We start from the raw sequence: 16,937 nt of genomic DNA, 5'->3' as shown, positions 1-16,937 counted from the left end.
AAACACACCAAGAGCTCATTGCCCTTCGAAGACTAGAAACTTCAAAGGCATTTGTATGAGACAGAAGAATAGTGAATCTATAAACTTTGCTCAGAACTATCTGTTGCCACTGTATTGCTGGTAGATAGGAGCATAATTTTTGTAAACCAATGAAGCTCTACATGTTCTGTTATCCAATCGTATTGCTGAAAAGAATCGATCACAAATTAATTGTGTAAAGCAAAAGCTATAAAGAGGTTTTGAAATGTATGCTCGGAGTCCATAATTCCTCTGGATCATTTATTCTTACAACAGTCTGCAATAAATCTGAACCCTTTCCAAGATGCTGCTTGCCTTTATTTGGCTAAAAAGGACTGGCTATTTCCAGACCCCCTTTGTAGGGTAACACACTTAGGCAGGCATAACCAGCTGCACAAATATAAGATGGAGGACACCTGGATTGTCAATAGTACATGTGAAAATATCAGGTTTCTAGGTGGTTGCTTGCAAGTAAACAGCCAGGACTCCAACCTGTCTTTTCCAGGTTTTATTTAGTGCAACTATGTACAGTTCAGAAATCCAAAGTTCATGTCTTTGTTAGTCACTTGCAGATTCCAGGAGTGGCTTTTTCCGGCACCCCCCCCCCCAAGCATAAGAACTTAGAAAAAGACCTAAAAGTCTTAGTAGACCACAAGCTGAACATGAGTCAACAGTGTGATGCAGCAGCAAAATAGGCTAATGCTCTTCTAGACTGCATCAACAGAAGGATAGTGTCTAGATCAAGGGAAATCATAGTATTTGTCTATTCCACCTTGGTCAGATCACGCTTGAACTGCTGTGTCCAGTTCTGGGCAGCACAATTTAAAAAAGATATTGACAAGCTGGAAGAGTATGGAAACAAGGGCTTTTAAATAAATACCAAAGGTCGTGGGAAACTAAGTCTTTGAAAAAAAGAGTTCTTTAGGGTGCCTATGCCTGGAAAACATACCTTCAATCAAACTTGAATCAGCAACACTTTGAATGCTTATCTGCCTTTTGTTAGGATTCACCTCCCACACAGACATCACACAGTCACCTGTACCCTTTTAAGAAAAGTATTTGTATCAGAAACCTGCATTCTGTTTCACAACAGACCTAATCAGTGATTCTCAAGATATTTAGTTCTTATGAAAATCATAGGCACAAAGATTTTAAAATTGTAATAGCCAAGTTGGAACCCTCTCCCACCCCAATTTCTGGGCTCAGCATCACATTTTTGGAAGACTCTGGGCCACCAGTTGCTGGTGGATTTTGCCAGTGCTGCTTTGAATTGCAACTGCTACACACATTACAAAATCCTTCTGGGCCATCTAGAGGAGTTGGGAGCTGGGGGCCCTGTTATGCAGTGATTCTGCTCCTTCCTCCCGGGCCATATCCAGAAAGTGGTGTTGGGGGATGAGTGTTCAGACCCCTGGGCTCTCACTTGCGGGGTGCCTCAGGGCTTAATCCTCTCCCCCATGTTTTCAACATGAATATGAAGCTGCTGAGAAAGATCATCGGGGGATTGGGCTGGGCGTTCACCATTATGCAGATGATACCCAGCTCTACATCTCTTTTAAATCAGAACCAGTGAATGCAGTAAAGGTCCTATGTGAGTGGCTGGAAGCTAACTGATTGAGGTTGAATCCTGACAAGACGGAAGTATTGTTTTGGGGGGATGGGGTGGGCAGGTATGAAGGTCTCCCTGATCCACTAGTATGTTCTTCACTAGTATGTATATTTCATTGATAATTATTCACTGATGAAGACTTTATTCCGAAACAGTTGAACTATTCCGGATGCACTGTCTTGCAGTTACTTGTATATTTTGTGAGATGTGTTGTATGATATATATATTGTTTTGAAGTGGCTTATTTGTATATTTTGAATGACATCATACCGATTATATATTTACTAACAGTTATTAGCCAGCGTGTTGCGTTTGCATTTTTGTAGACTGTTACAGGGAACCAGGCAGAGGGCCTTCTCGGTAGTGGCGCCAGCCATGTGGAAAGTCCTCCCATCAGTTGTCAAGGAAATAAACAACTATCTGTCTTTTAGAAGGCATCTGAAGGCAGCCCTGTTAGGGAAGTTTTTAATGTCTGATACTTTATCGTATTTTTAATATTTTGTTGGAAGCCACCCAGAGTGGCTGGGGAAACCCAATCAGATGGGTGGTATAAATAATAGAAATAATAAAATTATTACTACTATTAAAATCCCCTTTATGGAGAAGGTGCTTGGAGCCCAGCTGTAACCTGCATGTAGATCACTGCACATATCACATTAATATATCATCACATTAATGGGTCATCGTCCCCTGAGCATAAAAATGCCAGGAAGCTGAAATTAGCACTTCCAGTGCCCATACATCCGAACAGGAACTAGACATTACTTCTATGCCCCTGCCTGCTAGACCTATGTAGTGTTATAAGAAAAACTGCTCTTTTTCCCTTATGGGGTACCCAAGAGCCTGTATAAAGTCCTTATGTAGGTCCCCTATCAATAGGAGAAAATAACAGAGGCCAACCAGAGTATTGAGAAGCAAAGCAGCTAGTAAGCCTGATCTTTATTAAACTGTTGCAACAGGGTCCTCACTCCCCACACGCAGGAGGGAGGAGGAACCCAGAATAAAGGTGTGCCTGCCCTTACATAGACTTTTTGAAATTGCCACCCTGCAAGCCTAAGACCACCCCCCAATACATCATACATACATCACAGAAGGGGCAGCCTACAGCAGAAGCCTAAGGCCAGGATACCAGTAATGGTCACTGATTGATTGATAATGGTCTCTGATTGCATTACCTGGGCAGTCTGGCTACTCTTTTATCTGAAGAAGTGTGCATGCACACAAAAGCTCATACCAAGAACTAACTTAGTTGGTCTTTAAGGTGCTGGTATCTGAAGAAGTGTGCATGCACATGAAAGCTCATACCAAGAACTAACTTAGTTGGTCTTTAAGGTGCTACTGGAAGGAACTTTTTTATTTTGACTATGGCAGACCAACACGGCTACCTATCTGTAACTGGCTACTCTTTTGTGATGGTTAATACTTTAGTTCCTGAATCCAGGTCACAGCCTCACTCTATTCAAACACAGATACACCCTTAAGACAGGATTTGTGAGCAAAGAGACAATGGGGCTTTCCCCATTTGCCTCCCTTGCTGCAGAGGAATATTTGAGGTCACTGGGAAAGTCAAAAAGGCTTCAGGACTGCTTTCCTGCACTGTTCCAGACATGTGGTCTATATACTTACGTATGTGTTTATGTGCCTTGTAAGTTTATGAACATTTAATTTATATATTTGAGACCTTAAATTCTTATAACACTAGGGATATTCAACCATGATGTTGCTTGTCTCTGCAACAGCTAGCAATGAAGTGGCTGAGAAAAGGAAACAACATCACATGACACATTTTGTGGCCTTAGACATATGAAGACAAAAAGAGCAAAACACACCTGGGTACAAAATCTCTCAACAGAGAGATGGGAACACATAAGAGGGACTACAGAAGCCAAATATTTTGCGCACATCCTGAAGTCAGCACAGATTGCTGCAGGAAGTTCACAGACAAAGGTATTCAAATAATAATACTTACCCCTATTATCAAAGTGATCTTGTTAGTTGTGTGCTTAGTTGTGGAAGTCAGGCAGCCAATGGTGTGATAGTCTTTTGTAGAAATAAAACATGTTTCCACCTGCCCTTGTAACTGTAAGGTAGACAAATAGCCACTCACAGATTTTACTTTTTGTTAAAGTGGTAGAAATAACTCACAATCGCAAGAGAAATGATAAATTACTTTGGTGGAGTAACTTGATTAAAAAAACCTAATGAATTCTTTAGCCAAGTAGTTTTATCAATTACATTTCAGATTTTTGGATATGGATAAAAATAGCATTTCTAAAGGAATACGCATGCTTGCTTTATTTATTAATAAGGTGATGCACGCATGTGTTGCAGCAGGCATCATCTTAGAAGAGGCATTCTCTCCTGCCCATGAGAGAAGTTGGTGCTTGCCATCTGCTTTCATATAGGGCATACTTTTCCATCAGGGTCAGAGATATCAACCTTGAATCTGGCAGCTATCCTTATAAGAATGTTAGCAAAGCTCTATGAAATCTCTTCAGCTTCCTGGAACAGGGGAAGGTCTCTCCTTCCATCAATAGAGTGATGCATCGTCCTGTTCCTGAGGTAAGTGGAAAGAATAACTTACTCTGCTTAATCTCCATCACAGAAGAGCAGTGGATTACAAATGTGATATATTAATTCATTTTTAATGTGGCAATTAACATTTTGCATCCCTAGTAGATCCGTACACACACCCAGTACTATGAATCACAACCAAACTATTTCAAAAACCAAAACACAATATATAAGATATATGAATGCCCCCACTTGCCTTCTTTGCAGAATTGAAGTCCAGCTTGTCAATTGCTGCATAAACATAAAATGTGTGTTGAGAAAAGCAACATTACATATCTATTTTTTAAAAGTATTCTCTATTGGGCTGTTGTAGTCACAGATTCAGAAGGCAGATTTGATTTCTGTAAACTCTTTACTGATCACACATTTATTTATTAATGTATACTTCAGGAAAATTTGCAGTTGCAGTAGCTTACTACAATAACTTATAGTATACATAGATAAAGAAAGTGTCTTGGAAGCAGTTTAAGACTAACAGCTTAGTGTAATTTAAGCTTCCATGGACTAGTGTCTGTGCATCAATGAAATCTAATACCATGATATATCAGTCTTTGAAAAAGTCTCATTACAGTGGTACCTACAGTTCCGAATGGGATCCGTTCCGGAGCCCCGGCCGTATCCCAAAAACTTCATAACTGGAGGCACCCTTCTGCGCACGCAAGCGGAGCGATGGAGCACTTCAGTGCCTGGGGTGAAACCCAGAAGTATATACTTCCGGGTTTGCCACAGCCATAACCCGAAGATTCCATAACCTGGAGGTTACGCAACACGAGATACCACTGTATACTTTTTCCTTGCTGGTTATAATACTATTGCAGCACAACCCTAACCATGTTTACTCAGAAGTAATTCCTAGTGAATTCAATGCAGCTTCCTCTCAGGAAAAGAGGTTAGGATTGCAGCCGGATAACTCATCTACTCCTCTGAATTTTATCTAATAATTAAGCAATAAATATTGATACGGTTATTTAAAATAAAGATAGACAATAACATTCAGTTTTTGTAAATCTGCATGATCAAGAATATAAAACAAAACACTTTGGCTAGATATATGTTGAACAAAGAAAGAAAAATATTGTCATAAATACTAGATTTAGAACAGACCAAAGGCAAAATCCACCACTACCACCAGCACAGATCAGTTCATACAATCCAGACTAGAGCATGACACAAGTATGCTTACAAGGCAGCTAACTCCAGAGGACTCAATGGCCACAGTCAGATGCAAAATTAATCCACAATTTAAAACTACATGCAAGAGTTGAAACAAAACTGAACAACCCACCTGCACACACCTCCCTCTGTCTCTCTCTCTCTCTCACACACACACACACACACACACACACAATTCTCCTCTGAAAAGATTGTGAGGATTTGGTAGCATTTAATTTCACTTTCACAAAATCCCAGATTATAATTGTGAAGAAACCAAAAATCTCAGTTTACAACAAACTCTGGTTAGTTTCAAAATAAGCCAACATCAAGCCATGGATTATGAAGACAACTTGTTAAACTAACCAGTTAGTTGCAAACTACAATCTCTGGTTAATACACCACAACAAGCCGTGATACTGAGAAAGCAACACTAAATGTTCCTGAAGTCCTGCTCAAGGTCATGTGAAAAGTATCCTGCATTCATTTATAAATATTACAATTGCAGCAGTTGTGTGGTTATTGTTGGCTCTCTAAAGCAAACATATTGAAATTGGTCTGCATTGAATACTACAAACCAATAAAGATTATCAAAGCCAGTGCAATTCAATTAATACACATAATCAGTTACCACTTGAACAAAATCTCTTGCTCCTGCAGTATTAAGATGTTGGTGCTCAGCACATTACAAACCTGAGATTCTAATCATTACAGAAAGCAGAAAGAAAAACTCCAGCTCTTACTACATGTTTCCATGCAATGATGCACAATTAGGCTTTAGATCTAAAACAACATTGTCCTACCTTCCTGAGTTTTGGCAAATGGGAGGTGCGTAATGCAGAAGAAGCCACTGTTTGTGAGAATAAATGCATGGTAGGTTCCTATCAAAATAACCAAAGACAAGATAAATATCAAGAAGTCTTCCCAGCAAGGGTTATCAAATTGTGTCCATGTGATCTTCAAGTAAAGGAACTGCCACCTGGCATCTCCAAACATGAGCAAATAAAGGAAGAAAACTTGGTTTACACCAAGGTAATTGAAATCAAAGTAAATAAAAATAATCAAGGGTGCACAAGTTGAAATATGATGAAAATTCACAGAATCAAGTTCAAATCAGCATCATATAAGTATCCTGTATCAGGCAGAATTCTGTGGCATTACATTTCCTCCCCTCCCCCACTCAACCTGAGCTTACAAGAGAAAAACCTGAGCTTATTCAGAAAAAATATCGTACCTGTATCTCCATTATCTTTTTCTAGAATAAGATTCAGATAAGTCCTGTCATTTGAAGATCTTTGAACCAACATCTAAACACATTTTTAATTTAAAAAAGGTTATTAGAATGAGTTTCAAAAAAGCAATGTAATTTACACCACATATTAATTTAATCCTACTCAAATCATGAATTTTGTAAATTACATTAGTATCTATTATAGTTTAAAATCAGTCAGCACATCAACAGCAGAAATTCACCAGGATACCAAAACTAAAATTCAATTGTTGAATATATGCTTCACACCCGTAAGTCCCACAGTTCAATTACCAGTATCTCTAGTGAAATAGACCTCTGATAGCAAAGCAGGAAATTCAACTGATTTGATAACACTGGACTATTGATGTAACTGGGCTGGAATGGTTCAGAAGTAACACTGAACTATGGCTTAGTATTACATGCCAAGCCTCTTATCTACTATGGTTACTTGCTACGTTTAAATCCAGACAAACTATGGTTAGTACTAACTATGGTTTAGGGAGAAAGCCAACTTCAAACAATAGTTTACAATCCTACCTTATTTCCCTAAACTATATTTAACCCTAACCACAGTTCTTGGACAAAATGAGTAACTACAGTTAGCTGAAAATATAAGCAAAAGCTTGCAATCTCTTCCTTGCAATCAGCAAAAGGAGGATAAGGAAGGGGGCCATAAGTGAGCCAAAGCTCACCTAGGTTTATCCCCAGGGTTTAGTGTCACATATCAATGCAACCAGTATGAGGCAACTTTTTAGAAACTCATATATTTAAGAATGTCTGAGGCAGCTGCATATAGTTATATAGAAGCAAAAAAGAAATAAACTACATACATTAGTTAACAAGGTTTGCTTTGTTGATACATGAATCAGATGTAGGCTTCCACTTCTCTCCCCAATCACAAGAAACTGTGCTTCTTGACACAATCCAACAACTTCCACCTCAGTCTCTAAAAGGTTTTAAAAAGAAGTATTCAGATACCACAACGGGTGACTATATTCAGAAATGACGATGCATTATTATTACATAACGAGATGCAGTGAATTTTTGCCTCATACACTCCTCTGCTGTGGGAAATACTAGATAGTTATTACTGTCTTAACAACTCATAGGTCAAAAGATGGCAAAATTATTTTGACAAACTTTTAAAAATTTGGGCTATGTGTCTATAATATACTAACATTAATACTGAGAGCCACTGCCCTGATCAAGTGATTTTATAAGGGCATGACAGCACCAGGCTGATCTGTTTCCTTCAAAGGGGAAAGAGTTCCTGTGTTCAGGATTTCAAAACCATATCACAGAACATGCAAAACTCCAGATCAGAGCACAGATTTTAATTAAGAAAACAAGCTGAGGTACACTACGTTGAAAGTTCCAAGTATTCAATTTATGGCTGCTTCAAGATACGAAATGGTAAACTCACCAAACTGAAGAAACATCTTAAGAGACTGGCAAATATTATCAAGCACCACCACTGTTCTGTCAGCCACCAACACACATCCATCACGGGAGGAACAGCCATATAACTTTGGGTTAGACAAAACCTGACCAATAAAAGAAAGCATCTGAACATAAACAGAATTTATTTACAAATACATACAGATAAGCAGTCTGTCCAGATTAAATTGTGTGTTGCAACTTTCTGTGTGTATCTAGCACAAAATCTAGCATCTGACTGGACCGATGTCTTGTCTCGGTCGTGGACTGGATGAGAGCAAAGAACAGGGTGGATTTGATTTAAATAAAATCTATTTAAATCACAATTTAAATCACTAGTCAGTAAGACTTGATTTAAATCACTATTTTACAGAAAGGCTCATTCTTGCTGGTATAATCTTAATATTTACAACCAGATGAATGTTTCATTTTTGGAATAATAAATTTTCATAGTGGTTTTTAGTTATATAAAAAATTACTGATTTGGTTATACTATTAGAAATACATAGACCGATAATTATGAAATTATTGTGAGGTTTAATAACTTCATATTTGGACAACTTTTCTGCTGTACTTTATTGGAAGGAGGGGGGAAAACCAATTTCCTTAATAACAACTTAAATCATTTATTTAACTAAAATGATAACATAGCATATGTATCCATGTTTGTTAACTGATGTAGTTAAACAATTTAAAAAAAAAAACTTAGACTTTACACACAAATGTAATGGAATCTAAAAGGGGCTATATCTCCCAGCAGCCCTGGCTTTGGAGAGGCTGGCCTTTCTTTTTCTAGAGTGTGGGGGGGGGGAGATACAGGTGGTAGGCCTAGGCTGGAACAGGCTTGCAGAATGAACAGCTGGAAAGCTGGAAAAGGGGAACAAAGGATTGGAGCAGAGAAGTTCAGGGATTCCTGCTGCAGGACGGAAGTTCCAGGTAGACTTTATTGTTTGGACAATGTCAGGCAAGCTCTGGGAAGAAGGACCTGGAACCAGTGAACTCTTATTAGTTGTCTGGCAAGCAATTCAAAGTCTCACCAAGGACTTACAGATCCCAGTTACTATTTCCACCACCACCACCCCTCTTTGGATTTGCTTTGGATTCAGGTGTGTATTCTGTACAGTTAAGTGTTGGTGCAGTTGTTGGAACCCAGTGGGACTGGGAAGAGGTTGCCAGCCCTGAAGAGCCTTCAGCACTTGCCTCAAGTCTGAGTTGCACAATCATTACACAAAGATCCCAAGATTTGTGGAGTATTCTGCTCACAAGGTTTGCACTTTCATTTTTACTGCTTCACACTTAGCTACTTGTGCAGATCTATTCCACTATTCATTGAACCTCTTGGAACTCAGCATTTAAGAGGTAAGGGGTTGATTCTGTGAATATGAATTTGCAAAGGAACAATGGGATTAAGGTTTTTTCCTCAACTCTGTATGTTTATTTTATAACATTTTTCCTGTGAAGAAAAGGCATGTCATCTCTGCAGACACAAATTCACACTTTTGAGAACTGCAAAAACAAGCATATGTGATAATATCTTCTCATTAGAAAAACTGCCCCAAATAATCTTACAGAGACCTCTGGAAGAGCATGGCATTGTGAATGGATTAATGGAATTCATTTATCAAAAAATTAAAATAAATCCTTATTTTCTGATGAACAGCCTTTGGACTACAGTGGTACCTCTGGTTAAGAACTTAATTCGTTCTGGAGGTCTGTTCTTAACCTGAGGTACCACTTGAGCTAATGGGGCCTCCTGCTGCCACCGCGCCACAGGAGCACGATTTCTGTTCTCATCCTGAAGCAAAGTTCATAACCTGAGGTACTATTTCTGGGTTAGTGGAGTCTGTAACCTGAAGCGTCTGTTACCCGAGGTACCACTGTATAATGTAACTTAAATAGAAAACTACGGTATCTGTAGAAAGATTTTCCCTCCAAAAGCATTTTATTTTTAAAAATCCAATTTAATCAAAAAATCAATTTAAATTAAAAAAATAATAATTTTTTAATTATTATTTTAAAAATCATTGATTTTTATCCACCCTGGCCAAGAAATTGAAGCCCAATCCATGTAAGACAGGGGCACTGTTAATGGATGCTTCCCTAGACAAGATAAATGGGAGGTTGCTTGCTCTTGATTGGGTTACTCTCCCTCTGAAAGAGTAGGTACCTAGTTTGGGTGTACAGTGGTGCCTCGCAAGACGAAATTAATTGGTTCCGCAAGTTTTTTCTTCTTGCGAGTTTTTCGTCTTGCGAAGCACGGTTTCCCATAGGAATGCATTAAAAATCAATTAATGCGTTCCTAGGGAAACCGCTTGCCAGGCTGGCGGTGCGGAGAAGGGCTTTTCTCCCCACTGCAAGCCTTCAGGACAGGTACGGGAACAGAGGGGAAGGGGCGCAGCGCTTTCCCTCTGTTCCCGGGGCTTGCGTGGGAGGAGGGTTTTTCCTCCCCACTGCCAACATTCAGAACAGCATTCTGAATGTTGGCGGTGGGAAGGAAAACCCTCCTCCCACCCCAAGTCTTCAGGAAAGCCATCCGATGCCGGGTGGCGGGAGAAGGTGTCCCACCCCCCGCCGCCCGGCATCGGAGCTTCGTTCCGGTGCCGCGCGGCGGGAGGAGGCGTTCCCCCCCTGCCGCCCAGCATCGGAGCTTCGTTCCGGTGCCGCGCGGCGGGAGGAGGCGTTCCCCCTCCTCCGCCCGGCATCGGAGCTTCGTTCCGATGCCGCGCGGTGGGAGGAGGCGTTCCCCCTCCCCCGCCTGGCATCGGAGCTTCGTTCCAGTGCCGCGCGGCGGGAGGAGGCGTTCCCCCCCCGCCGCCCGGCATCGGAGCTTCGTTCCGGTGCCGCGCGGCGGGAGGAGGCGTTCCCCCGCCGCCGCCCGGCATCGGAGCTTCGTTCCGATGCCGCGCGGCGGGAGGAGGCGTTCCCCCTCCCCCGCCCGGCATCGGTGCTTCGTTCCGGGGCCGCGCGGCAGGAGGAGGTCCGAGAACAGTGGGGAAGACGCGCTGCGCTTCCCCGCTGTCCCTGAGATTTCCCTATGGGCTGTCGTCTTGCGAAGCAAGCCCATAGGGAAATTCGTTTTGCGAAGCGCCTCCGAAACGGAAAACCCTTTCGTCTAGCGGGTTTTCCGTCTTGCGAGGCGTTCGTCTTGCGGGGTACCACTGTACTTCTGGATCCATTACTGTTAATTGAGGCTCAGGTGGCCTTGGTGGCACGGCTCAGCTACACCCCATCTGGATAGCCGCCCTAACTTCTGCTGTCTACGCTCTGGTAACCCCCAGGTTAGATTACTGCAGTGCGTTATATGTGCGGCTGCCTCTGAAAATGGTTTGGAAACTTCAGCTAGTACAGAATGCAAGTCAGGTTGCTCACCTAGGCAAGACATTGTGAGCACATAACACCAATCATAGCCCAACTGCACTGGCTACTAAATAATTTCCAATTCAACGTGTTGCTCTTGACATATAAGGCTCAGAACCCCAATACCTCAATGCCTCTTCCCATTTGAACCAATCTAGACCCTGGGATCATCATCTGAGGCCCTTCTTCGTGTGCCCCCTCACGGGAGGCCCAGAGGGTGGCAACACAAGAACAGGCATTTTCAGTGGTGGTTCCCTGGTTGTGGAACAAGGAGGCTCACCTAACGTAATCAATATATATAATTAGGTGTCTTCACTCCATAGGACGCACACACATTTCCCCTTCATTTTTGAAGGGGAAAAGGTGCATCCTATAGAGCGAAAAGTACGATAATTGTTTGATTTTGTGTTTTTAATGTACGTATTATGTATTTGGTGCTAGCTGCCCTGAGCCCAGTCTTGGCCGGGGTATAAATAAAATTTATTATTTATTACTATTTATTATTTATTATAATAATGTGGCCCTCTGGAAGATCTAGATGCTGACCAGATACTACAGCCCATAATGCCACAGTAGTTTAACCTAAGTTATAGTCCCATTTCAACTGACAGGACAAATCATAGTCAGTGGCACCTTTGAAACATCCGTCAACATGATTTTTAGTTCAGTTTTAAAGTTATTCATTATACAGGTCTTTACATAGTCTTCTCTTGCAGTGACGCCACAAAAAGAAATTCTACCTTTTCAGAAGCGGTGACTTTAAGCAGTGTGTTAATATGATACAGGGCACCACTCCCTGTATCATCACCACCCAACAGCTCCACAGTATCCCACATGGCCCTGGAGAAAATCAGAAGAGAAACTAATGAACAGCATAGACCAGCAAAGTAATGATTTGAACCTTTGTATTAAGACAAAATAACCATGCTGTGTTTTTAAGCAATGTCCCCACAGGCAAAAATTTGAAATGCATTTACTGTATTTAGCTGGTAGAAATGTAGCAGAATAAGCTTTCCCTGTTGTGTGCGACTTTTATAAGAGAATAAACGGGGGGGCGAGTTTAACTTTTAAAAATGATTATACTTCTTAAAATATATACTTTAAAAGTACAAGATTAAACATATCAAATGTACCACCAGTATTAGAGGCACGACCTGTGTTTTTCCTAGTATTCAATAAAATGTCTCCAGTTCTCAATAAGATAATACCACACACATTAAAGAAGACAAAACTAACTAGTCAATTTAGCAGAAACATCAACACCATGAAACTCATTTTCCCATTCTTCTATTTTAGGAATATATCCTGCCTCCAATATACAAACATCACTCTATACAGTTTTTCTAACTAATAAAAATATCATAAATAGCATTAAATCCTAAGGCTCTTTACACACTAAATTATGTATATTGGCTGTGAGAGACAGTAATAGAGAGTTCAAAACTTTAGGTTTTTCATATACAAATACAGTAGCTACTCCTCTGGAAAAATATAACTGCACTTAAATCTATTAAAACATTTTATCTATTAAAATGTATTTTTAATATGTTTGTTTTAGCTTCTTTTTTAAAAAGAACCCCAGCCTGGGAGAGTCCTGTGTTAGTCACACGGGCCCCCATTGACATTTCCCTGCGTAATGGGAGAGAGGGCCGCCTGCTTCCCGCCCGGCTCCGAGCAGCCAGAAATCCCACAGGAGAAGCTCTGGAAGGCCGCCGCCAACCCTCCAGCCCCACTCGAGCCTCCCCCGCCCAACCCACGCGCACCTCGCCCCGCCGCCGCCGCCGCCGCCGCCTCAGACGCTCAAATTGGCGCGCGCGCTCCTCAGCGGCAGTCGGCTACGGAGCACCTCGAGGGTCAAATATAGTCAGCGCACAGGGGGCGGGGCTGCTGCGAAATCCCGCCCGGCCACTAGAGATAGGAACGGCAAGAGAGATGTCTGGAAACAGACTGCTTGGCTCCTTAGAGCTGCCGCCCCGCTTGGAAGAGCGGGGGAGTGGAGAGGGGTCTGCGGAGACCCCGCGGTCGCTCCCCGAGAGGAGTGCGCAGCGTCCTCCCTTCTGGCCTTGGTTCCAGAAGAAACGGGGCCGCTACTGTGCGCCCCTGAGCGCACCCATTTTATTTATTTCATAGGATTCACACACCACTTGAATGGGGGGGGGGGAGCCTCAAAGTGGTTTACAAAAAGAAAGAAGAAGGAAAGTTAGAAAAATTCACAACCCTATTATAAAACATACAAATACTAAAACAAAATAAAAGTTAGACTTGTCTAAACAATAATATTTTTGACAATAATATTTATTAGTTTTCAATAGACATAACAACAAAGAAACAAACAAAAAAGAATATACAACCACACAACAACATAGCAACAACAACAGTATAGAAATTTAAAAAAATTAAAAATATAACAGACTTGACATACCTAAACAGAAAATAAAAAATCAATTAATTAATTAAAATCCATTTTCAGAAACATTTTAGTTGACTTCCTCTAATCTCCTCCATCTGAATTTCCTCTTAAATTGAATGTAGCAGTTTCCAATATCATTATTTCATAAATCAATATTACAATAATATTTTTGGCAGGCACCAAAAAATAATAAAGCGAAGGTGCCTGCTAGATCTCAATGGTGTTGTGTACTGAAGTTCTCACCCTGGGCCAGCAGGGGGATACTGTAGATAGTTTTCACTCAGACTTCCGGGTTAGCGCCTCTGGCAATGGCGGATTTCCTCCGATCGGGAGGAACCCGCTCTGTGGAAAACAGGGTCTGGACCGCCACGGTGAGGCGGAGACCCATTAAAAACCACAGGCGGGAGAAGCCTGTGGATGTGGGATTCGGCTGGCACCTTTGCACCCCCTCCACTCGCGGGGAAACCCTGTTTTGGGGATCCGGAGCGACATGGGGTGAGTGGCGCGGTGCTTTGAATCGACTGCTTCTTTCACGGAGTGAAGCCGCATTGCTGTTGCCGGAGAGCGCTGACTTTTCCTGTGGACAATTGGACTTTAAACAACTACCCGTGAGTAGAACGGAAAATTGGACTTTGAAATTTCTTAATTAGGCACCGAAAGCGGGAAGGTCTAAACAGGAAGTCCGCCTTCCGTTTTTTGTAGATAGATTGAAGCAAAGACACGGCAAGCTAGAGTTCAGAAAGTCGTTTGTAAAGGACTAAATTTTCATCATTTAAAACTACTGAACCCCCCTTGGAAGCAGGAGAAGAGGGGGGAATCTTTTATAGACTGTTTAAACCTGCAGAAGAGAGAGTAAAGAAAGGTAGTTTTCCACCGTCTTGAACCTGGGAGCGGGGTGTCAAGACAGACGTTTTGGAGAAGCCCATTGACTATGGACAAACGTCTTTGACAGATAGTTAAAAGAACAGAAACATATTGAGTCAATTGTTCCCTTTTGCTTTTAAAAGGAACAAAATATTGACAAAATATCCGAAAAAGGAAAACTTTGTTGCTAAATCTGCCTTTAAAATAAAAAAGGAAAAAAAGATGGATACAAATAGAAATTGTCTCCCCTAGAGGGAGCTTGTGAAACTGTTATTAAAGTCAAACTGGGGAGTTTTTGCAGCTGTAAAAGATTAAGATCGTGGGACCAGACTTCGACCCTGAACAAGAATGTGCTCAGAGGCTCTGGTGCTTGCCTTTTGCAAGACAAGTGCTTTATTGGAACAGTTACATGAGAAAATGGATTTAATGACAGTTGCGATAGGAAATTTTGGACAGGCAGTGGGTACCTATATAGAACCCACTCAGGAATTAACCCAGGAATGTGCTTTGACAGATGAGATGAGGGAGGAGGTTGTTGCTGGACCTCGGGTGGCAGAGATGGAGGAAGCTGTGGCCGAGCAGGAACATGAGTCATTGGATTTGATGAATGAACCTGGAAAAAGTCAGATTTGGAGAGATGGAGATCTGCTTGGTTTGAAGATGGGGGGCTGGATGGACCCCCCTATGCAGAGATGTTTTTATTTTTCAAGTCTGGCTTTAGGCCGGGGGGAGCTTGGAGTTGTGGGGGCCCCTAATTTTGGAGGGGCCTTGAAACATGCTTTTAAATACCACATGGATTTCAGTGTTGACTATGGAAAAGGGGCTGACTTGTCGAGAAGGGACAAAAATATTGTCAAGTTGGAGTCTCCCAGAGTGAAAGGAGTAGAAGACAAAGTAAAGTACAAGTATAAACATGAAGCAGACCTGCGGAAGGGACATGGAAAAGACTTAAGAGCCTCGGATATAAGGTCACCAGGTTGATGGACTAGATGGATGGGATAGAAAGGACTGACAAAACCCGAGACCAGGAGAAGAGACGATGGATGAAGATTGGAAGAAAGTTTTAAAAATTTATTTAGAAAAGTATCGCAAAATCAATGAGTATCAGAAAAATGTTGGAATGAAATTAATTGGCTTTAGCAGAAATGTTAAAAATAAATATGTAAGAATATGTTATGGTTAAAAGAATTTGGTATAAATGAGATTTAAGTTTTAAGGTTTTTTATGGTAAGATAAGGTTAAAATAGATCAAGGTAATTTAATGACAGAATATTGTGAAAGGTGGAAAGGATTTGCTGAGATAATTAACAACTAGAATACAAAAAAGGGAGGTGTGAGGAGGCCGATTAAATAAGTTAATGAAAGTTAAGGATTTGGGAATATTGGATTTGTTTTTAAATTTGTTGTATATTTTTGTTTCTTGACTGTGCTGCATTGTGTGTTTTGTTTTTTTGTTTTTGATTTTGGTTTGTATTGATTTGTATTGTTTAATGGTTATTTTTATCTATTCTTTTCTTTCTTTTTCTCTCTTTTGTATTTTTCCTTATTTTTTCTTTGTAATTTTAAAATGCTCAATAAATATCTAATAAAAAAAGATAGTTTTCACTCAGGTCTGCATATGCAAATAAGGGATCGAAAGTGACGTTCAGTGATTGGATAGTTACAGAAAGTTGCTACAGTAACGTTGTACTGGAGCTCTATATAATCAGGCTGGCTGAACCCTTCAGTTCAGTTCTGTTCTGACCTGTGAATAAACAAAAGCTGTTTGAAGAATCGCTGTGTCGTCCGATATGTTTACCCACAACTTAACAAATAGGCAGGAAGCTCCAAAGTCCAGGTGCTTCCACACTGAATGACTGAGTTCTTACAAATATGGAACAGGTATGTGGTACCTGCAGTAGTCCCAATTCTGGTGATCAAAGCAGTCAGGTGGGCACATGTGGAGTAGGGCAATCTTGCAGGTGAAGTGGTCCCAAGTTATTGAAGGCTTTATATGCCAAACTGTTTTAAAGTCTTTTTATCCTCAACAACCCTGCAAAGTATGGTAGACCACAGTACAGTTTAAACAAAACATTAAAAAGACCAGCACTAGGACCTTAAAGACTTGGCAGGGGGTTGGACTCGATGGCCCTTGTGGTCTCTTCCAACTCTATGATTCTATGACTAACAAATTTATTATGGCATAAGTTTTGGGGTGCTAAGGTCTACTTAATCACGTGCATCATTCTTGGTAATTCATGAAAGCTTATGGAATGATACATTTA

General features: G+C 41.0%; 2 protein-coding genes across 5 annotated transcripts in view; one reads left to right on the top strand and one right to left on the bottom strand.

The window, feature by feature from the left end:
• The window catches only part of KNTC1 (kinetochore associated 1), an 84,831-nt gene extending 72,572 nt beyond the window's left edge, over positions 1-12,259 (bottom strand). For all 4 annotated transcript variants that reach the window (XM_082203752.1, XM_082203753.1, XM_082203751.1 and 1 more), the window contains exons 1-8: positions 12,140-12,259; positions 8,029-8,149; positions 7,436-7,551; positions 6,588-6,660; positions 6,157-6,234; positions 4,398-4,432; positions 3,597-3,707; positions 968-1,061 (exon numbers count right to left, since the gene is read on the bottom strand). In XM_082203752.1, coding sequence (XP_082059878.1) covers positions 968-1,061; positions 3,597-3,707; positions 4,398-4,432; positions 6,157-6,234; positions 6,588-6,660; positions 7,436-7,551; positions 8,029-8,149; positions 12,140-12,235 — 724 coding nt within the window. In that variant the 5' untranslated portion in view covers positions 12,236-12,259. The remainder of the gene's footprint in view (positions 1-967; positions 1,062-3,596; positions 3,708-4,397; positions 4,433-6,156; positions 6,235-6,587; positions 6,661-7,435; positions 7,552-8,028; positions 8,150-12,139) is intronic.
• Positions 1-16,937, top strand: part of ZNRF3 (zinc and ring finger 3) — a 224,061-nt gene that overhangs the window by 148,982 nt on the left and 58,142 nt on the right. The gene's annotated exons all lie outside the window — the stretch shown is intronic.

The sequence above is a fragment of the Podarcis vaucheri genome (genome assembly GCF_965113315.1).
Source record: "Podarcis vaucheri genome assembly, chromosome: 16".
Taxonomy (NCBI): domain Eukaryota; kingdom Metazoa; phylum Chordata; class Lepidosauria; order Squamata; family Lacertidae; genus Podarcis; species Podarcis vaucheri.
This window is presented reverse-complemented; position numbering and strand designations above follow the sequence as displayed.